The following is a 23,075-nucleotide window of genomic DNA, read 5'->3' on the forward strand; positions in this document are numbered from 1 at the left end:
GAAAGGAGTCAGCCACTGATGATCATTGAAGTGTACAAAGCGAGAATGTGGATTAAATGAATATTTATTAACGTTCATATAGTGAAGTGAGGCGGGGTTATTGAAGTCAGTAACAATCCTTCACTAGCGATGGTCCTCATCTGGGTAAGTATTGAAGTCTGATAGCTTCTTAGACGTCATTGTTATTGATAAGGACCAATGATTCAAAAAAATGTTAGGAGTTAATCCAGCAAACATTGTGACCACCGCATTTAGGACAAAGAAGGATTTTCCCCCTATTTTTAACACTCTTGCTAAGGCTCAACCTGAATCTCTCTTGTTGCTTTTGTTTGGTTCGTCCATGGTCAACTGATTTATAAATACTCGCAATTTGATTTGAAGGCCTCTTTTCTTTTTGTGCTGTCTTGTGAGGCTGTCAGAAACAAGGTGATGGATGGAATGCTTCAATTAATCTCAGCCACTGGCAGTCTCTTGGGTCCCAATCCATTGTTTTTTGTCAATCATACCACAATGAACTAAGACTGGTTTCACCTTCATTAGGGCTCATCAACCTTGTATAGCTTGGTTCCAGTGGCAGAGTGCACAGGACCTACGAATGGGCATACCTGTCACACTTAGGAGAATAAAAAATAAGATGATGGATGGGATGCTTTGGTTAATCTCAGCCACTGGCAGTTGCACAAACCACATCCTAATCCATTGTTTTTCACCCATAATGCCACTTCAATTTGGGCCCAGCCATTTGCAAATCAGTCTTCACCCTGCCCCAATGGGATCAGTCCAACCTGAACGGCCAGCCCAGGTCCTCCCTGAACCAGAACACAAGCAATCTGGGACCATTTTCACCGTTTTCAGGGCTCATCAGCAACCAGGCATAGCTTAGTTCCAGTGGCACAGTGAGCATGGGACCCAAGTCTGAGCAATATCTGTCACACTTAAGACATCAAAACAAGGTGGTGGATGGAATGCTTGAATTAATCTTAACCACTCGCAATTGCTTGGGCTGCATCCTAGTCCATCATTGTTTGCCCTCCGTGCCACCTCAGTTGGGACCAAGCCATACGCTGATCCAATGAGAGCAGTCCAGCCTGGCCTGCCAGGCCAGGTCCTCCCTGAACCAGAACTCGGCAAACCCAAGATGAATTTCCCCCTTAATAGGGCTCTTCTGCCAGGTATACTTGGTTCCAGTGACCAAGTGTGTCCGGGACTCACGTCTGGGCATACCTGTCACACTTAAGGCATTAAACACAAGGTGATGGATGAAATGCTTGAATTAATCTATTCACAGTGATCGCTTGGGCTGCATCCAAATCCATAGATTTTTACCCACCATGCGGCCTTATTTGGGACCGATTGCAAGTGACTGAAGTTATTTCAAGCATTTTAATGTCTTGTGAGGCTGGACAAAGGTCTAAAGGTGTATATATGGAAAACGAAGGTGGGAATAGGTAGGGATCCCAGGATCCATATGCTAGAGATTAGTGTGGGACTGTCCCGGAGTCTAAGAGTTTGTCTGGTGCCAGTGGAGTGAGTTCTAGGACATTTTATGGTGCTACACTATAGCCTGAGTAGATATACCTTACAATTACGAAATGTGGCTTCATTTCCAGCGAAAAGGAGCCGCAAAATGTTAGTTGGCCTTGGTGATGCACAACTCATAGTACACACCCTGGTTGGAGGTAAGTGTGGGATTACTCCACAGTCCTGTAATTTGTCTACCCTGTGAGGCTGTTTCTGAATAAGAGACTCAAAGTCTGTTGGAGTGAGGAGGGTGAGAACCTCAAATATACCTTTAATATGTGTACGAGAGTTAACAGAACTCCAGAGTTACATCTATAGGAGTTAGCAAGAGACGATCATGAGCAGGAGTCTCAAGGACCAAGGAAAAACTGGTTTTGGTTATGGACAACAGAGTCTTAGTTTAGACATTTAGGGGGTTATTACAACTTTGGAGGAGGTGTTAATCCGTCCCAAAAGTGACGGATATACCACCAGCCGTATTACGAGTTCCATAGGATATAATGGACTCGTAATACGGCTAGTGGTATATCCGTCACTTTACCGTCACTTTTGGGACGGATTAACACCTCCTCCAAAGTTGTAATAACCCCCTTAGACTTTGACAGTGGGGTGGGCAGTGGTCTCTGAGTGTTTGGGGTGTGGTGAAACCAGGTTGGAGCAATTGGAACCAATTATAAAGGTTGTGGACTAATTGGGACAGAAAATAAATTAACCAATGTTTTATGGGTAGAAATGTATGCTGGAGATGATATGGCCTGGGTCCTCGTGACATCCGTTTGTGACACACTGGCAGAGACGAGGTTACCTCTCCAGGGTTTTCAGCTTCTGGAGTCTCTGCACAGCGGTATGGTACGAGGGTGGTTGCCAGTATGGAGGAAGAAAGCCTGAAGTAGGTCTTTGAAGGCAGCTGTGTGCCATGCTTGGCTGCTCAAATTACTGTGATTTCTAATGACAGTGGAAGGAGGGGGAAGAGAAGAGTGGTAGGGTGGCTGGACCAGGCTGATAGAAAGAACCGCTGCCAGGGAGATTAGCTGGGAATTCCAGCTTCAGCTCAGCAGCTCTTGAATCATTTACGGGGAGGCGGGCGCTTGAGGACCGCATCATCAGCAACAGACATGGGCTGCGTCGGTTGCAGTCGATGAGACAGCAAGTCATTTTAACTGCATAAACAGAAACCTCAGTCTGGAAAGTGACCCTGCTTTGTTGACGGGACGAGGGTCACATAAGTCATGCCTCTCAACGCGCCTTCGTTTCCAAGGCATGGCCCTTTCTGGAGTCATTTGCACGCTCATTACAGGCCAAAAGCCCTCTTTGACTTTGATTGAATCACTATCTCAGATCTGCACCATCTTATAAAATAATTACTGTAATGGACTTCATTGAGATGTCCACTTCAAACATCTGACCTCTTCCTCAATGTAGAGGTAAACATTGAGAGCTCTCTGTTGTGCAGATGTTACTTGCGAAGGGCATGCCACTGGACATGGCTAGGAGGAAACTGACTGGAAGGGTGAGCCGGTGCTGTGTACCCCGTAAAGCACTGGACCTGGTATTGAGATTTCAGACTGGGATTCATCACGAATGAAGACCGTCCCCTGCGCATGCCGTCTGTGGCAGAACCTCAGCCCAAGGGCCTGCTAGAAGACCACGTTGCCGATGGAGAGCCAAAGAATAGCCAGCGGGCCAAGAGAGGAGACCTCCTGTGGGGACCGGTCTCCGGGAGGCATGCCTGACCTCGAGGAGCGGGAGTCCTCGCTGCTCCTTCTCATGCGCTCCGTCTTCTTTTTCTGCTGCAAAGGGATGATCGAGGGCATCGTGGTCATTCTGTTCATCTGGCTCCTCGTCCAGGTCCTGCTCAACAAGCAACAGGAAGGTGGGGTCTTTTCTCTTTACACGTCTTCTTACAATATCTCTGTTATAAGTCTTCCTCAAATTCTTGCGTTTAGTAGCCTTCATTCGTCTTTCATTGTCCCTCTTATTTTTCTACCTTCTCATTCTTCAGTTCTCGCTGCCTTCCTCGTGCACCTCCTTCCTTTCTTCCTCCGTCCCTCCTTCACTTCCTTCCACTCTCCCTCACTCCCTTCCTTCCACCCCTCCCTTCTTTTCTTCCTCCTCCTCCCCTCTTTCCTTTCTTTCTTCCTTCCTTTCGTTTAACCTTTCTTCTTTTTGTTCACCTTTTTTCCTTCTTTCATGTCCTTTATTTCATTTTTTTCTTTCCTTTCTTTTCGTTCTTCCTCTACTTCCTTCCTTCTTTTCCACTTTCCTTTCTTGTCACCCTCCCTCCCACCATCTCTTTCCTCCTACTTTTCATCCTTCCTTCAATCCTCCCTCGCCACGCAGCTTTCATGCTTCTTCCGTATTTTCCCTTTCTTCCTTTCGCCCCCCCCTCACCTCCCATCCATCTTCCCCTCCTCGCCTTCTGTTTAAATCCACTAATCTTCTTTTCCTCCATTTTCTCTCCCCCTTGCTTCACCTTCGCCTGTTTTCCCCTTTATCCCCGTTTGAGCCTTTTTTAAGTATCTCACTTTTTTTTAAATATCTTTAGTTTCTTTCCCTCAAAGGGCATGTTGTGAAAATTGCCGGCTTGTTTTAGATGCATGTGTACGAGAAGTAGCTATTCCCTCCGTTTCTGTCGTACATCGCGGAAGTCGCACACTCATCACTGGCTCACAGTTACTAACACACCACTGATGCTCACAGCTTCGCACCCAAGAGTCCATCCTTCCTAGTAAATAATACATGAGGGTGCATAATAAAAACCCTTCCGTGCTTATTTCTATGCATGCCCAGCCTGTGGCCCGGTCTTCATGGCGACTGGTGGAACTACAAAGCAGTGTGAGATGTGCTGCTGCGTTGGGATTTCCCTGGAGCATTCACATTCTAATTTACCATTTTAAGAGTTTTTATGACAAGCATTGGCAATCCAAATAGATCTGGCTTGTATTTTAAGTCCTGAGTAGAAAAGCCTGCTGCAGTGAATAAAATGCACACAAAATATTGCCTACCTTCTGCACCATGTTAGATACATAGGGCCAGATTTACAAGGCCCTAGCGCCACGGAGCATCACTTTTTCTGATGCTCTGGTGGTGCAGTGCGCCACATTTACAAGGTGGTGCTAAGCCACTTTTTGTGGCATAACGCCACTGTAAATATGGACCCCTCCGACGCAGTTTTCCGTGCAATGGGAGTTGCTGTGGGCGTTTCACTGAAACACCCATTGCTTTTGACGCTGCCTCAGATTTGCAAGAAGGCATAAATCTGTGGCAGCGACAGAAACTAATGCCACCCTAGGGGTGACGTTAGCATGGCACAACGATGAGGAATATTTTTATTCCTCCTCGTTTTTGCTCTTTTCACACGTGATGCATTCTGCAGCACACATAGAAAGAGCAAAAGGCCATGAATGAATGTTTATGTGCAGGAAGGTGTCCGTTCCTGCACATAAACAATCATTAAAAAATGACGATTTGCCACTTCTATGGGTGCTGCAATAGAAGTGCCAAATCACCATTGTAGATTATGTGTAGGAAAGACACCTTGCTACACATAAACAATCAATCCCCTCAATGCAGGCACCCCTGCATTATGGTGCAAGGGTGTCTGCATTGGCAGCTAAATTTAGCACAGGGGGAGAAAGTAGCCTCTTTCTAGCATTGTTACCCCCACTTTTGGCCTGTTTGTGAGTATATGTCAGGGTGTTTTCACTGTCTCACTGGGATCCTGCTAGCCAGGGCCCAGTGCTCATAGTGAAAACCCTATGTTGTCAGTATGTTTGTTATGTGTCACTGGGACCCTGCTAGCCAGGATCCCAGTGCTCATAAGATTGTGGCATATATGTATGTGTTCCCTGTGTGATGCCTAACTGTCTCACTGAGGCTCTGGTAACCAGAACCTCAGTGGTTATGCTCTCTCTGCTTTCCAAATTGTCACTAACAGGCTAATGACCAATTTCACCAATTCACATTGGCATACTGGAACACCCATATAATTCCCTAGTATATGGTACTGAGGTACCCAGGGTATTGGGGTTCCAGGAGATCCCTATGGGCTGCAGCATTTCTTTTGCCACCCATAGGGAGCTTTGACAATTCTTACACAGGCCTGCCAGTGCAGCCTGAGTGAAATAACGTCCACGTTGTTTCACAGCCATTTACCACCGCACTTAAAATAAGTCCCCTATATGTCTAACCTTCACCTGGTGAAGGTTGGGTGCAAAGTTACTTAGTGTGAGGGCACCCTGGCACTAGCCAAGGTGCCCCCACATCGTTCAGGGCAAATTCCCCAGACTTTGTGAGTGCGAGGACACCATTACACACGTGCACTGTACATAGGTCTCTACCTATGTACAGCGTCACAATGGTAACTCCGAACATGGCCATGTAATATGTCTAGGATCATGGAATTGTCACCCCAATGCCATTCTGGCATTGGGGGGACAATTCCATGATCCCCCGGGTCTCTAGCACAGAACCCGGGTACTGACAAACTGCTTTTCTGGGGTTTTCACTGCAGCTGCTGCTGCTGCCAACCCCTCAGACAGGTTTCTGCCCTCCTGGGGTCCAGGCAGGCCTGGCCCAGGAAGGCAGAACAAAGGACTTCCTCTGAGAGAGGGTGTTACACCCTCTCCCTTTGGAAATAGGTGTCAGGGCTGGGGAGGAGTAGCCTCCCCCAGCCTCTGGAAATGCTTTGATGGGCACAGATGGTGCCCATCTCTGCATAAGCCAGTCTACACAGGTTCAGGGATCCCCCGGCCCTGGTCTGGCGCGATACTGGACAAAAGAAAGGGGAGTGACCACTCCCCTGACCTGCACCTCCCAGGGGAGGTGCCCAGAGCTCCTCCAGTGTGCCCCAGACCGCTGCCATCTTGGATTCAGAGGTGTTGCTGGCACACTGGACTGCTCTGAGTGGCCAGTGCCAGCAGGTGACGTCTGAGACTCCTTCTGATAGGCTCTTACCTTTCTTACTAGCCTATCCTCCTTCCTAGGTAGCCAAACCTCCTTTTCTGGCTATTTAGGGTCTCTGCTTTGGGGAATTCTTCCGATACCGAATGCAAGAGCTCAACAGAGTTCCTCTGCATCTCCCTCTTCACCTTCTGCCAAAGGATCGACCGCTGACTGCTCAGGACGCCTGCAAAACTGCAACAAAGTAGCAAAGACGACTACTGCAACCTTGTATCGCTTCATCCTGCCGGCTTTCTCGCCTGTTTCCTGGTGGTGCATGCTCTGGGGGTAGCCTGCCTCCTTCTTGCACCAGGAGCTCTGAAGAAATCTCCCGTGGGTCGACGGAATCTTCCCCCTGCAACCGCAGGCAACAAAAGACTGCATCACCGGTCCTCTGGGTCCCCTCTCAGCACGACGAGCGTGGTCCCTGGAACTCAGCAACTCTGTCCAAGTGACTCCCACAGTCCAATGACTCTTCAGTCCAAGTTTGGTGGAGGTAAGTCCTTGCCTCCCCACGCTAGACTGCATTACTGGGTACTGCGTGATTTGCAGCTGCTCCTGTGCACTCTTCCAGGATTTCCTTCGTGCACAGCCAAGCCTGGGTCCCCGGCACTCTAACCTGCAGTGCACAACCTTCTGAGTTGTCCTCCGGCGTCGTGGGACTCCCTTTTCTGACTTCGGGTGGACTCCGGTTCACACCTCTTCTAAGTGCATGTTCCGGTACTTCTGCGGGTGCTGCCTGCTTCTGTGAGGGCTCCTGACTTGCTGGGCGCCCCCTCTGTCTCCTCATCCAAGTGGCGACATCCTGGTCCCTCCTGGGCCACAGCAGCATCCAAAAATCCTAACCGCAAACCTTGCAGCTAGCAAGGCTTGTTTGTGGTCTTTCTGCGTGGGAACACCTCTGCAAGCTTCTTCACGACGTGGGACATCCATCCTCCAAAGGGGAAGTTCCTAGTCCTCTTCGTTCTTGCAGAACAGCAAGCTTCTTCCAACAGGTGGCAGCTTCCTTGCACCCTCAGCTGGCATTTCCTGGGCTTCTGCCCACTCTCAACACTGTCGCGACTCTTGGACTTGGTCCCCTTGTTTTACAGGTACTCAGGTCCGGAAATCCACTGTTGTTGCATTGCTGGTGTTCATTTTCCTTGCAGAATCCCCCTATAACGACTTCTGTGCTCTCTGGGGGTTGTAGGTTCACTTTACACCTACCCTACAGGGTCTTGGGGTGGGCTATTTTTCTAACCCTCACTGTTTTCTTACAGTCCCAGTGACCCTCTACAAGCTCACATAGGTTTGGGGTCCATTCGTGGTTCGCATTCCACTTTTGGAGTATATGGTTTGTGTTGCCCCTATACCTATGTGCTCCTATTGCAATCTATTGTAACTTTAATCTGCTTGCATTACTTCCTTTTGCTATTACTGCATATTTTTGGTATTGTGTACATATATCTTGTGTATATTTGGCATCCTCATACTGAGGGTACTCACTGAGATACTTTTGGCATATTGTCATAAAAATAAAGTACCTTTATTTTTAGTATATCTGTGTATTGTGTTTTCTTATGATATTGTGCATATGACACCAGTGGTATAGTAGGAGCTTTGCATGTCTCCTAGTTCAGCCTAAGCTGCTCTGCTATAACTACCTTCTATCAGCCTAAGCTGCTAGAAACACCTCTTCTACACTAATAAGGGATAACTGGACCTGGCACAAGGTGTAAGTACCTCTGGTACCCACTACAAGCCAGGCCAGCCTCCTACAGTGGCATATTTTAGTTAATATGGCGCATCCTTGCATTTCTAAAGTGACACAGCGCGGCGCTGCAAATTTTGGCGCAGCACTGTGCTGCGCCACTTTTTAGTAAATCTGGCCCATAATTTTTATGAGAAGTTTCAGTGTACGTTTAAGTGTATAATAGTCCCAGATGCATTACAATGGAAGCACTCAATAGGAGGTGGAATGATACACCGAGGGACATATTTATAAGCCCCTAGCGTCACCTTGCGCCACATTAGCACCATTTCTTTTGCTCTAATGTGGCCAATGAAGCCAAAATTTTCACGCCACATTTATATAACCCTTTGGGCTACATTACGCCTGCACCAGGCACAGTGTATGCAAAGGGGGCGTTCCCCCATTAAGGGGGCCGAAAAAATTGCACCATTGTTTTCGGCACTTTTAATGCTGCTCAGAGCAGGCGTTAAAAAGGGGCTTTCATCATTTAAAATGGGCCCCTATGTACTATGAAGGAGTAGCGCTAATATTTTGGTGCTGCTCCTGCAGAGTACATCAATAGCGTTATGAAAAATGACAGTATTGTCCCGTACCCTGTGCCATGGTGCGCCGTATGTTAAATACGGCGCACACGTGGTGGCGGTAGGGGTCGGTAAAGGGTGCAAGAAGAGTGGCGCTGCACAGAGTGCAAAGCCACTTTTCTTAAATATGCCCCTAAATGCCTAGTAGCATGAGATGTAATAGTAATACTGCTCTGGGTGAAGTCAAAGCCAACTCTGTGGGGCTTTTGAGGCGTCAGTAACAATAAGTGTTACAGACAAACTGAAAAAGTCTTCCCATATTCCATCACAGATCATAGTTACATTTTATGACCAGTGAGCATGAAGGGAATGCGGTAATCTCTATTGGTGCGCTAGGGAGTTAAAGATTTGCTGAATGAGCTTTAGTATAGGGAACATTTACAAAATTAGGTGGCCATAGAAGTGGGAATGAGTAGAAATTCTGTTAACAAGGCAGATGAACCACGTGACCAACAGTGGTTCGGCGCTGTGGGGAAACCCATTGAGCTGAAGGCAAGTTATTTGAGGATTGACAATACTCCATCCAGATGTAAGGCATCAGTGATGGGGGATTGTGGGAAAATCTCTTACGTGTTATAGAGACACTGGTGTGGAGACTGCTAGTGTCCAGTGGTGTGGTCATTGTGCGAAAATCAAGGTGGATGAGAGACACCACTTCAGTAGGGTGGCTGGTGCGTGGGATGTGAGAAATGATTAAGCTTCCAGAAGATATACAAGGTCATTCTGTGGTGATTATATGACACTCTAAAAGGCCATTGGTATGGGGCAATAAGCGAAGCACCACTAACGCATGCAGGGGCCGTAGTGTATGAAACAAGTGGGGGTTTATTGTAGTGTAGGAGGTAAGTAACAAACTGCAAATGTGAGATGCTGTTGACATGTAGGAGCTCAATAATGAATGGAGTAAGTGAGGCACTATTGAAATATAGGAGGGCAGTAATGTATGGAACAAGTGAACAAGTAGGTTGGGCATTATTGAAGTGCAGGAGGGCACTAAGTATGCAACAGGTCAGCCACTATTGAAGAGAGAAGGTCAAAAATGAACAGAATAAGTGACACTATTGAAGGGTAGGAGGTCAGTAAATGTCTAGAATAAGTGAGACGCCATTGAAGTGTAGGAGATCAGTCATATATGGCATAGGTGAAAAATCACAAGGTCAGTAATGACCGCAGTGTATGAAATAAGTTAGATATGTTTGAAGTCTAGGAGGTCAGTAATGTATGGAATAGGAGAGATGCTGTTGAAGTGTAGGAGGCTAGTAATGTATAGAAAAAGTTGGACACTATTGAAGTGTAGGAAGTCAGTAATGTATAGAATAAGTTGGGTGCTATTGAAGTGTAGGAGGTCAGTAATGTATAGAATAGGTGAGATGCTATTGAAGTGTAGGAGGTCAGTAATGTATAGAATAGGTGAGATGCTATTGAAGTGTAGGAGGTCAGTAATGTATAGAATAAGTGAGATGCCATTGAAGTGTAGGAGGTCAGTAATGTATAGAATAGGTGAGATGCTATTGAAGTGTAGGAGGTCAGTAATGTATAGAATAAGTGATATGCTATTGAAGTGTCGGAAGTCAGTAATGAACAGAATAAGTTGGGCGTTGTTGAAGTGTTGGTGGTCAGTAATGAACTGTATAAGTGTGTTTCTATTGAAGGGTAAGAGGACAATAGCATAGGGAATAAGCAAATGCTATTGAGGTGTAATAGGTCAGTAATGTGCAGAATGCATGCGTCTCCACAGAAGTGTGGGAGGTCTTTATTACAATAAATACATGAGAGGTTTTTGAAGGGTAGGAGATCTTTAATGTGCAGAGCAATTGACAACAGCAGTGGTGATAAGGTGCAGCCTGTAAACAAAGGGCTTCGGTAGAACACTGTTTCACAGACCGCGTACCTATTTGTGCCGGACCTCCTTCAATGTTTCCAAAAAGCTCAAAAATGTTATCAGAAATTGCGTCAACTATGTTAACACTGATTAGAGATTTTCCATTGCTGTAATCTGCCTGGACAAGGCCGAGGGCTTTGTGTAACCTCTGAGCAGCGAGTTTTCCATTGCTTGGTGTGTAAGTGACGCAGGTATCAGAGCAGCTGCTCTGGTCCTACCTCTGATCCTTCCCGTCCTAGGTATTGCACCAGACGTGGGTGCGGGTACCAGCGTGCTGCTGCATCAGAACTCATGCTGAGGGTCAGTGCCCTTTCTTCCCAAGAGTTCACCCTTCTGCCCCAGTGAGGTACTACCAAAGCTTTAGCATGATTTAATTAGATCCAAGCACACTATGTGTCCCAAAGGGACAAGTTGTACCTTTAACTAGAACAAAGATTTCTCCAGACTCGAACATCATACAGGTGGCTTTTCCTAGGAAGAGAGCACATCAGCCCAACTGTGAATGGTTCAATCAATCCTGGGCAGGTAGCACCATACCTTGGGGTCAGTACCACCTAAGTAATGTAGTTAGGTTTGGAGGTGGCAGAGGTCAGTTATTGAGTGGTAGGTGTCGTGTTTGCCTTGTTTTGTTGACTCTGTCCAGTTAGACAACCGTAACCTTCTAAATAATGTTGCCAATGCTAAAGCTATATTTTCATAGCAAAGTATTATTTGTTAAATACCATAGGCCTCATTCACAAAGATAAACTTCCACTTTTGTTTAAGTGCATGATTTTTTGCAATTCACAAATCAATTTTACGAGTAGCATCTTTACGACTGCCTGGCTTTTTATATATGGAGTCTCTGCCACAAGTGCAGAGATTCTGCGGTCGTAAAGATACTTTGCAAGAAATTGTAAACTTGTATTAAAGTTTGTTTACCTTTGTGACTCATGCCCCATGTGTCTATATTCAATGTCATTTACTTGTTTAGAAATTGTGCTGTTGGCATTTTCGTCTGAATGAATCTGTGATGAAGGGGCTGAATTAGAGTTTTTTGGAGACAGTACCCCATTCAACCACGACAGAGTATCTTCTCCTCCAAACTGAAGGCCCATCCTTTCAATTTATAAATGAGAATATCTTAAGTATGCCAGCGACAGAGACTTCTATGTCTCCATCGCTGGCATACTCCTCCAACGGCACAAGGGAGTAAGAGCTGGCAGAGGTTTGGTCAATCAACCACTTGCCAGACATAGAATGGGCAGTTGAATGGCCAATTTGTGCTCTCCCTTATTGCCATGAAAAACCTGGCGGTATGGGACAGTGAAAATATTGCAATGACCCAGGGCTTGTGGACAACTCTAAATTTGGCCAGAGGAGGACCCTTGGTATAGCAGTAGTAAAGTACTTCACCATACAGATGGCGTTACCCCCGCCCTCTTCTCATCATCTGGTAGTTCTGACTAAGAGCGCACAGAGTCTGTCGCAGTTTTGGGGTGACTGTTATCTTAAATAGTACAGGACCTGCAGCAGGGTGTTTTTTTACCACCTTAAACAGTGGTAAATGATTACTCGTCAGGGAAACCTTAAAAGCAAGTGCTGTATTTGGCTGGAAATTTACCAGCATTTGCTGACACATTGTTGAATGGAAACTGAAGACCAGCTAGGTCATGCGATTGTCAAAGCATACCAAGATTGTCAAAGGATACCAAGCATGGCCTTCCTGCTTCACAGCCATCCCTTGTCTGTGCCCAATTGTCACAGTGGAGTCTTTGTTACAGAACCCTCAACATTCTAAGGGAAAGAGGGAGAGGATGCAACACACATCTAAAGTAAAAACAGGACATATCACAATAACATACCCAAAACAGCATTACAACACAAAGCAAAACATGCCACAAACAACAAAATAATCAACATGACAGAGCAACCACTGTACAACACAACAAAATCACATTGTAATAATGAAGCACAAAAACACAGGGACACAAACAGACACATTCATCAGGTTTACATTTTGAACTATGGGGCCATTCAGACCTTGGTGGTTTGCCCACCAGAATGCCACGTCAGTGCACGCCATGGCCTGTGTTTCCTGTGTAAGGACAGACTGCCATATTTTGTGATTCCTACTTACCTGGCAGGGATCTCAATGCCTACAATACATCCTCATGTAGGGTCAGTTATGGCTTTAGGCTGAGATTAAAACACATTTTGCTAGGTTTTCAGTACATGTTTAGATTTTTAGTAGAGATTTAGCAAAATGTCCAGAAAGGTTAATTTTCTAGGTTGTCCCTAAACGAAGAAAATGGTGGTTTGAAACATAAGACATAATTTATTAGTGTTGGGTTGATTCTGGTATTAGAATCAATAATATAGTTCTTAGAATGTTATTGTTAGAATGGGCCAGGGCAGGAGAGGACAGTTGGAGCTGGTTTTTGCCTGGTCCGTCATGTTATTCCTACTGCGTTTGCACCAGAATAAAACTTTTCTAAACTAACCTTCATTCCTGGGTCATCTCTACCATGAGGACGGACAGGAACTCTGTCCACAACCAACCAGAGCGCTGTATTTTGGGTTCTGCAGTCGGCATCTTCAGCAGCTTTTATCGGTGGGTTGGATCGGTGGATTCCACGGTCAAGATTGCCTGGTGAATCCTGATGGCGAGTCCTGCTGCCTGCATTGGCAGGGGCCATTCTCTACCTCTTCCGCTCAGGCAGAGCCCCAGTATGGCTGCAGGATTGGCAAAGCAGCATATTTGGCTAGAGCTCATACTTCCTTCAGCGCGCACATGACGTGTCCTGTATGTCACATCTAGGCTTCACAATAAGATGTACGTGGTTCTTTGACAACGAGACACTTTCATCGTAAATTCACTTTTGGAGTGCTGCAGCCTTTTCAATCAAGGAAGCATCATTAGTGTGGATGCGGTGATTCGCTCACCTTTCGCTATATTGTGCCTCTGGGTGGCTTATCTTGAGGAAAAAAGAGAGAGTGTGCACAAACATGGCTCATGGTGATTCCTTCACTAATTTCTGTTTGTTTTTCAACCACAGAATGTACAATTATTTAAGGTGATTTGGAGAAATTTGCGCACCTTGGAGAATTTATCAACAAAATATTAGTTTGTGTACAAATATTTAAGGCGAATTATGGTGAGTTGCACAACTTCGATAGCCTTCAACAAAATGTAGTTTTAATTTGCTGCATCACGATGATTCGGACATCATAATGCTTTTGTGCATGTCCTGAAATTGTGCGTGTACTGAGATTTTCGGTTATTCACAACATCCTAAAAATGCAGTAGAATATTGACCCTCCTCCTGCCTTTTTGTCAACCTCAGGGTCTTCCCAAATTGAATGGGAATAATGGAAAGAATGCTTTGAGGCTTATCTGGAGCCTATAGAAGAAGAGTTATTTACGCAAAAAAGGAAGTATGCCATTTTAAGACATTCCCTAGGTTCAGAAGGTAAGAAAGTATTTCAACATCTTCCAAGTGTTCATGCAATGGGGGAGGATGATAGGGTAGGTGAATATGCAACTGCCACTAAAGCTTTAGATACTGATTAAAAATATATATATATACTACAATGGAAAGGCATAGATTTTATAACAAGCAACAGCTACTAGGGGAATCAATCGAATCCTACGTTGGAGCATTGAGAATTTTGGCTGCCACACGTAGTTATGCAACATATGAGGAGGAGACATTCAGGGAGCAGATTGTAAAAAAAAACTAACAATAAAAAGATTCAGGAGAAGATGATGTTATTGTTAGAATGGGCTGGCTCAGGAGACAGCAGTTGGAGCTGGTTCTTTGCCTGGTCTGTCGTGTTATTCCTGCTGTGTTTGCATCGGAATAAAAATATTGCTAAACTAACCTGCGCTCCTGGGTCATCTCTACAAAAGCATTCTTTTCTAACTTGTGCCGTAACTATTGTTATTATAGTGCTGCAGAAACATTCATATTAACATATGCTGCATGCCTCATTTTTAAATATCAGACACTTAAACATCAAACACCTGGGCCTTGTAGGTGTGAAGGCACATTTTACAGGTGACTGGTTTAATGATTAGGATGGTCTGGTTTGGCTGCTTTCATGTCATGTTTTTAAAGTATCCCATGTGGGTGGTGTAAAGCCAGACTGCAACTGACAGGTGGCAACTGACTTTGATGTTATGTTGACTTCACTTTGGATGTACCTAAAAAGTCAAACATGCTAATTGGAGGTAGCCAAATTATCCCAGTATAGTAGGGGTAGAGCACATGCACTGGGAAGTATTTAGTTTCCCAGTCTCCACATAGCCCAATATGACAGAAAAACAATGTCAAATGTGGTAATCCCAGATTGTTATATTTTCTTATTTTTTGTTTCTGGTGAGGTTTGGTTCTGGAAGGCACTGACTGTTTTGCAATGTTAGTTTAGTCCCCTCAGAATAGTATTTACAGAAATGTATACAGGAACTATCCCATTCTGTACTTAGTCAATAGCATAATTCTGTCAACTGAAATAGTATGATTGCATGCATGTGGAATTCTATAGTGCAGCCCGGCTACAAAGAACTGGGATGCTGAAGATGAGGGTAGAAACAGATAAAGGTTAGGAGTAAGGGATTGATGCAGGAGGGCAAGATGCAGTCAGGGAGGGAGCATGGGAGGCTCCTGGCAGTAGGTCTGGAATAGGCCGAGAGATGTGCTGGCAGAGGAGGCATCTGATTGCTCCGGAGGGTTTAGTTGAGGTACATATACAATGGGCTCCATAACCCGACAGTCACAGTACATCGAGGCATATCCTAAAGTTAAGTGTTTGAGCTCTCTTCTGAAGTAGATATGTAGGTGGTTCCATACACTCAGACATAACAGAGTAGTGCTGATGGCTGGATCTTTCCTTCCTGCATCCATGGATTAAAGCCCAGCAACATGCTAGTAATAGTCTTGCAAAGTCTTCCGGATGTCATGACCATGGTTGCTAGGTCTGCATCACATTGTCCCAGTGCCGGCATCTGTGACTCCATTTCATAATGATACAGTTGGATGTTATCATTTGCTGCATTATACATAATTAAACTTGCCTTCAAGAACATTGTGTTAGGTAGAGAGACCAGTCGAGTTTGCAGCAGGAAAAACGCTCTTGTGAAATAAATCTTGGATATGTGAGCCTTTAGAGTGTCACTGGATAGTTGTTCTGAAGCCATCTTCTGGTGGGAACAGCTGCACTCTTTGGAGCAGGTTTGGTTGATGTTAAACCTTTGTGTAATGTGCTTTCTGAAGCTGAGGTTGAAATAAAGTTAGGAAGCCTGTGGATTTGATGCTGACAGTGAGCTGTGGTGTGAAGTGATCCATATACACGTTCTCCAGCCATTCTGAATCAGATATTACTTGCTGCTATTGAGAATAATGTTGAACTCTAGGTTGGGGGTTAACTTGACATAGGAATTGAACATCTTGGCTTGAATGGTTACGAGGCAGTACGGGTGAGCTCTGTTGTGGCCTGGTGAGACCCTCAGGTAGAGTAGAGTATCATCTGTATATTGCTAAATGTTAATGTCCTTTTAGCCAGTAGGATTTTCAGGGGCTCCTCGTATAAGTTGAAATATAATAGGGGGAGAACACATCATGATAGGATGATAGACTTTTACCTAGGAATTCCCATGTGGACCCACATCGATCTGTTCTTCAGATATCACCCACATTACCTGAAAAATAACATGGAACTATGCAAACTTTTGAGAAACGTCACTCTGCCATATATACCTGGACCATCGGGCAAGATCCAAACCACAAGAAGGAAACCCTGAATTGTATGAGTTTTACAATAATTTAATACACAGGATTTACCTTGGAACCAAGTGATCTAGGAGTGCAAACACATAAGGATTCCATACTTTCCTACTACTATGTTGTTTTGCATCTAACAAACCACAGCCCAACATTACTTACTGAACACCTCGTGTATCATCCACAAACACGCCCATCTCCCATGTAAGCACTTGGCTACACACCTAATTACATGCTATTCAGTATAAATACAACTAGTAAACTACAAACACCATGAAACAAAAGTAGCACAGTTTCCTTTCTTTTCACTCAGCTAGTCATCTTAGAGTGAGCCAGTGGTTGGACTTGTAAGGTTCTGGACTGAGTGTTTGCCCTCCAGTACAGAGTTGAGTCGTGTTTGCAGTGCAAGATGGACAGGATGCAGCGCTGTCATATTTCAGTTTTTGCTCGTTCACTGTCTCCAAAGGATTTACCATAATGACACACCCCTTAGTCACAAGGAAAGCATACACAGTCAATTAAACACCCAGAGGGCCAACCTTGTAAACAGTACACTTTATGTAATGTATGTGACGTGAAACAAGTGCTTGTGCAAATGACTAACAAAGTGAGGAAGGAGGTTAGAATCTCCTCTAACTGAGTCTTTTCTTTTCAGTGCACTTGCAGGTACTCCTGGGAGCCGGGCTGGCCCTCCTCTGCTGCTGTCTCCTTCTTGGTTGTGCTATGTGTTGGCGTCATGTGAAGAGACGCAAGTCCAGCGACTGTAAAACATGCCGTGGACCTGAAGCCACAGCGGTGGACGTGGCACTGGCTGTGCCCCCAAAGACGACCCCTATACCTATCAGAGTACAGTACCAAGAAATGGATGGAGGGGTACTGGAAGGGATGTCGACAGTAGAAATTGGTTCCCCTAGTCCTGGGCCTGGATTTCTTAGCCCTGGCCAAAGAAACTTTCATGGGCGAAGCTCCCTCTCAAGTCTGTCCCCTTCTCCTAAACCCAGCCTGTATTCCAAGACCAAGAGAGTGCTGGAGCGCAGATGCACTGTCTCTGGAGACAGTCTGTTGTACAACGAGCACAGCCAGTTGGTGAGCTCTCAGTTTGGATCTCAGGTGTCCCACTCAAACACGCTGCCGAACAATCTCTCGGGCATGAAGCCCAAGCAGCGTCCTTTGCTCCATTTCACACTATTCTACTCACATGCTGAGGCTACGCTCACTGTGACGGTCATTGGTGTGTCCAGCTTACCCAAGCGAATGCGCAACTCCTGTGACTCTTATGTCAAGGTCTACTTGTTGCCGAAGTTCATCGAGCCCCGACAGACGGCCCTGAGGCGCAAGAGCCTGAACCCTGAATTTAGAGAGACATTTCACTTTGGGGCTTACAGCATGGAGGAGCTGCAAGGATTTGCTGTCCGCCTTGCTGTCTATGTCCGGGAGTTCCACAGTCTGAGGGACTCCTACATCGGAGAGGTGGTCTTCCCCTGCTCGCAGGGCATCTGGAACCCTGAAGAACCATCAGGCTACACCAGGGAACTGTCCAGCAGAAAAACTAAACTCAAGAAGGTGAGGATTTGTGCCGGGTCAAGTAACTTTTTGAAGTGTGAATGTTGGCAAGGTGTTTCCTGAAGGGCTGGATGGAGGGTGCAATGTGAAAAAGGCAACAAACAGACAATGCAAGAAGTCAGTATAAGATGTAATTTCTCTTTTCTTTTCAGATAAACTAGTAGGTAAACAGTATGGCACAACATGAATCAACACCATAAGGGTCAATAAAAGACTAGTGACAAATCTAGTGTGCGCCACCCAACGGGTGGCCTTTTTCCTCCCTGCATGACTGTAGCCACTTTGGCGGATCACTGACAGAATATTTGTTACAAAAATATTGTGTGGACAGAATATCATGTCAAAGGTTTTAAGGACCAAAATATCGAGAAGGTAAATGCAAATAGGTAAGTGTAGGCTTACTATTCTTAACTCCACATTTATGTACCTTGACAATATGATTATCATCAAGGTACATATATATGGAGTTGTATATAGTAAAGGTTTGCTTATCTTAGAAACTTACCTTTACAATATTTTTGTACTCGAGATTTTTGACACTCTATTTTGTCCACACACTTTTTTTTCCATTATTTTGTATAAACACACACTCTCTGTATACCGTTTCTAGCATTTATCTCTTGCTTACCTGGGAAGATTTAAATTATGACCGTGCCTGCTGATCAGTATAAGTATTAGTACAATGAGTTTCCTGGACTTAGCATTGTCTCTGTTGATTATCCATTACTTGCGATTTCTGCATAAAAACTGCCTCCCACAGAGGGTTTTTTCTAACAAACCTTGAGGTATCACTCCACTTGTGATTTGTCTGAGAACTGGAAAAATATTGGTTCAGGCACAGCAAAATATACCCCATTAGGTCTTATGTTTAAGACCTTCCACTGCAGGAAACTTCAGAGCAGTAAAATTAGAGGGAAATAACGTGGAGGACAACAATGTCCGAGCAACAACTGTAGGGTGGATGTTAATTTTCAGTGCATTCTATCCAAACCTACATCAGACTGATGACCTCATGTATGTTATGTCAGGGGGGCCGGCAAGGTAAGCAGATGCCCCTATCCATCGTCCCCCTGGCAAAAGAACACCTGCCTTATATAGACTTCCACAACTGCCTGGCAGGGATCTTTCTCTGTCTAGAGTACATTCATTCATTGGTGCACCGTATTCTCTATAGGCGTTTTTTTGCACGCCTGGCATTTATTCTTTTTTGTTTTACACAAACTTCTAATGCCAATCTTTAGCAGCGCTCCCATCCCACCAAACTCTAAATGAGATGTTATTTTCTGATGCTTCACATGATGCTTCTAAAAACCTAATTTGACCTATGTGCACTACATGTGTCCACAATAATTTGATGCAGTTCCAGCTCTCTAGATTCTGGCCCTTGTGCAGAGGAATGCCTAGTTCTATCCCATAGGCTAGGTCTCCATCTACCTTACCGGGAATTCTCCCTCTTGCCTGGTTTTGATGTGCAGTGTAGTATTTGCTGGGGCAGGCCATAGTCTGATATACCTCCCAGGGTAACAGAAACATTGCAGACCTTTTCACCTTCCAACCATCATAAAAACACATGTGGTTGCCACTTTGCCAGGACTTGTCTTTTTTCTTTGTAAGTTCTGATAGAAATGCTAAACAACATTAAAACTATAGACACAAGTTGGCCATACTATTAATTTTGAAGTGTTTACATTTCACTGTGGTGCTATGCAAAGATGGATTTTAGGATGTCTGCACTCTAGAAGCACTCACTGGTCAGTGAGCATAGAGGAGCAATGGGTAATGATGAAACTGATCTTATGGGTTGAAGTTGGGTTCAGTGCCACGTAATTGTAGTATTAGTGGTTCTAACACCTGAGGGAATGTTCGTTCCGGGTGTCCAACCATTCAGTAATAAGAGCTACTTATGTACAATGAAAGTCATCCTGAGAACTAATATTATTTGTACTGTAATAGCGCCCATATCAAGCAATATTACGTTAGCGGCCAACATCTGCAAGATTACCAGCAGTGATCACTCCAGTGCATCAGGCATGGCTGCCAACAGTAATGTAAAAAGGCTTTGTCAATGTGAAATGCCTCTACATCGACAGTGCATAACAGCCATCTCTCCAATGCCCCAAGCGCCAAAGTAATAATGCTAGTAAAAGGTCTCCCAAATGCCACATGATTTGCCACTCAAATATCCCTTTTAAATATATTTTGGAAATTCAGCCATTTTTCTCTGAATCTCAATGTGTGAGTGCTGATAATGCAAGCTTTTTCATCTCCAATTCACACTCTCAATTTTGGTATAGGTACCTTAACCAAGCAAAATATTCTAATATAGTAGGCTGGCCTGCACACAGGAGAGCTAGTTACATAGTAGCTCATATGCTACTGGTTGGAGAAGCCTGGTTCATGTCAATATAGGCTTCCTCCTCCTATCTCCTTATGGTATATGTGAATCTTCTGGTGCTCTTGGCTGGTAGTTGGCTAGGCAGAGCCCTAATGTTACCCTCCAACCCGAAGGTTTGCATATCTCATTAATCAACTCTGCCAGCCTCAGACTCACTACTTTACATTCTAATTATCTCCATGAGACATTGTCCTGCAGCAACCCCAGCAGTTTATCAGTGGAAGAATCTAGGCTGCCTGCAGTGCTTAATTTGTGCTTGCTGTTTCCGGTGCTGAGCACCAGCACTTATTTTTGAGGGCCGGGGCTTATTCTTCTGCCTCAGGCATTTACTGTGAGAAAAAGACCCATATGGACAGACGGAGGGAGGGAAATTACGAAAAAGCGTCCCAAAGAGAGAAAGTAGAAAGCTTCTAGAGTGAGCTGAGGGGCAGGGAATGGCTTTATTTGGATTGAAGAGGCCCGAGAGGGTTTCAGGATTACGCCGCCTCAGTATTCCATGTTCCCACATTTAATTGCAGCAGCCGCATTGTTTGAGAGGAGGGCTTTGGGCATCGGCACGTTTTTATTTACAAATTAAGCAATGGCTGAATGACATGTACTTTAAACAGTGAGAAAAGGTCCTGCCCCACTATTCCTTAAATAGAGTAATCAAATATCCTAACTGACTAGTGAGTCAAATAAAAATTACTCAAAAACAGAATTAAATCATCTAATTCTTATAAGCATGTGCACAGAGAAAACCCAGGAAACGAGCATTTTCTTTTCACAAAGCTGTGACCCACCTCGGGATCAAGGGCGTTAGTTGCTCTCTCAACAGCTAGGCATGCATGGAGCTAGAGCTATAGAAACACGCAACACTTGCATCTAATTCTCAGAATAAAAACACAGGGTACCAGACCACCTATCCTTAACAAAAGAGGCATGGGGGAGGAAGGGAACATCCCACTCACAGAGAGAGCAAAAGAGATACTAACCAGGCTGTCTCATTCTGCGGAGTAGAAATAGACACGAGAAACCAGAGTGTCTCATTTCCACAGAATAGACAGATTGACACTAGGAAACCGAGTTCCACATTCCCTGAGTGTCATGTCCTAAGAATCTGTGTCTCACTGAGGCACGGAGGCTCACAGGAAACCCAGGCGTCCAATCCTAAGTAGAGAAACACAAAGAAAGGCCGAGAGGGTCTCATTTTCAGAGCTCAGAAAGACACGTGGGCACTTCCAGCATCTCATTCTTGCAGAGTAGAGATAAACAGAAGTAGATCAGCGCATTCTTACTGAACAGTGACAGAGTAGGCGGGACTGGGAACTAAAAGCAGCTCTAGTGAAACTATTCAAGCTCACCCACCTCTCTTGTATCTCGCTCTCCTTCATCTCTCGCCTGGAGCGCCCATTGTACCTGCCGTAGTTACCTGCGAGGATGGAGAAAGTGGTAGAGGTGGAGGCAGTGCAGTGCTTAATTTGTAAAAGGAAGGGAACCGGTGCCAAAGGTTTCACTCTGAAGCAGGCAGCCGGCGCTATCGAAGGTCGGGGTGGCAAATGCTCAGATGGCTTAGTCTTGATTCCACCGGTTGCCTCTTTAATCCATCACCGGCCACTCCCTGCCTCTCAGTCTCACAGGGCCTCTTTCTCCTTTCCATCTTTCTCCTTCCCCCTGTGTGACTTTCTCTCCCTTGCTCCGGACTTGTCTGCAACCACCAGCTCAGATGAAGCACTGCTTTTAAAAACGCAGTCTCGGGGGGCTCCAGCCCACTGGGAAAATGTCCGATTGAATAAATGGCCAGGCCGGCCCTGCAGAAACGAAGGTAACTAAGGGTCTCATTTTCACAGAGGAGACATGCGGGCAATTCAGAGAGCCTTGTTCATGCAGAGAAAGAATCTCATTCTTGTCGAGCAGGGAGAGACAGGGAATCAGTGGATATCACTGTAACACATGTCTATTAAAAGTAAGTATTACAGTATCATCCTATCCAGCAATGACCGCTTGACATGTTCCATAACCAAACAAATATATGTGCACTGAGTGGGTAGCTTACCCTGGACACAAAAACTATGGAGTATATTTAGCATACTTTCTCACAGAGTGCAAGGCAGCAAGCCACCTTGCAGATCTGCGCTGCGTGAACAGAAAAGGGCAAGAATGCTCCATATTTAACATCAGATGGCACATTCCTGTCCTTTCCTTGTACTGGTGCAATTTCGGCAGCCTAGTGCCATTGCAGGTACCCTTGCACCATGATGCAAGGGTGCCTGAGCTGTAAGCAGGATTTTTTGTGCAGGGAAGGACACCTTCCTGCACCAAAAAAAGTCCTGCAAGACATTTCCCTCTTTCTATCTGTAAAGAGGAAAGACAAGAAGAAATAAAAATATTTCTCCTTGTTAGGCCGCATTTGATGCATCCCCAAGTCTACCAACAATGGTAAATCCTGGAATGCACCAAAGTCCATGGGTGGATGCCTAGGAGCACCCACGCTTCACCCATGAAACGCCTCTCTGGGCAGAGTAACGAAAGGTGGCCTTGTGTGGCTTGATAAATATGACTTTAGTGTTGAGTTGCCCCTGCACCCCCTTGGGTGGCACAAGGGCTTCTCAATGCTATTATAAATAAGGGGTAATGTCTGTACTAGAAGAGTCATTCTAGTTAACCTCATCTCGTCATTGTAATCCTCTAGTGTGGAATCCATGGTCCCACTACTCAT

The 23,075-nt window shown here is 45.1% G+C and overlaps 1 protein-coding gene across 1 annotated transcript in view; it reads left to right on the plus strand.

Annotated features, from left to right (window-relative positions):
• Nucleotides 1–3,177: 3,177 nt before the first annotated feature.
• Nucleotides 3,178–23,075, plus strand: part of LOC138283375 (synaptotagmin-7-like) — a 102,538-nt gene continuing 82,640 nt past the window's right edge. Inside the window, exons 1-2 of the mRNA XM_069221358.1 lie at nt 3,178–3,394; nt 17,075–17,982. Coding sequence (XP_069077459.1) covers nt 3,178–3,394; nt 17,075–17,982 — 1,125 coding nt within the window. The remainder of the gene's footprint in view (nt 3,395–17,074; nt 17,983–23,075) is intronic.

Source organism: Pleurodeles waltl, chromosome 3_1 (genome assembly GCF_031143425.1).
Source record: "Pleurodeles waltl isolate 20211129_DDA chromosome 3_1, aPleWal1.hap1.20221129, whole genome shotgun sequence".
NCBI lineage: Eukaryota > Metazoa > Chordata > Amphibia > Caudata > Salamandridae > Pleurodeles > Pleurodeles waltl.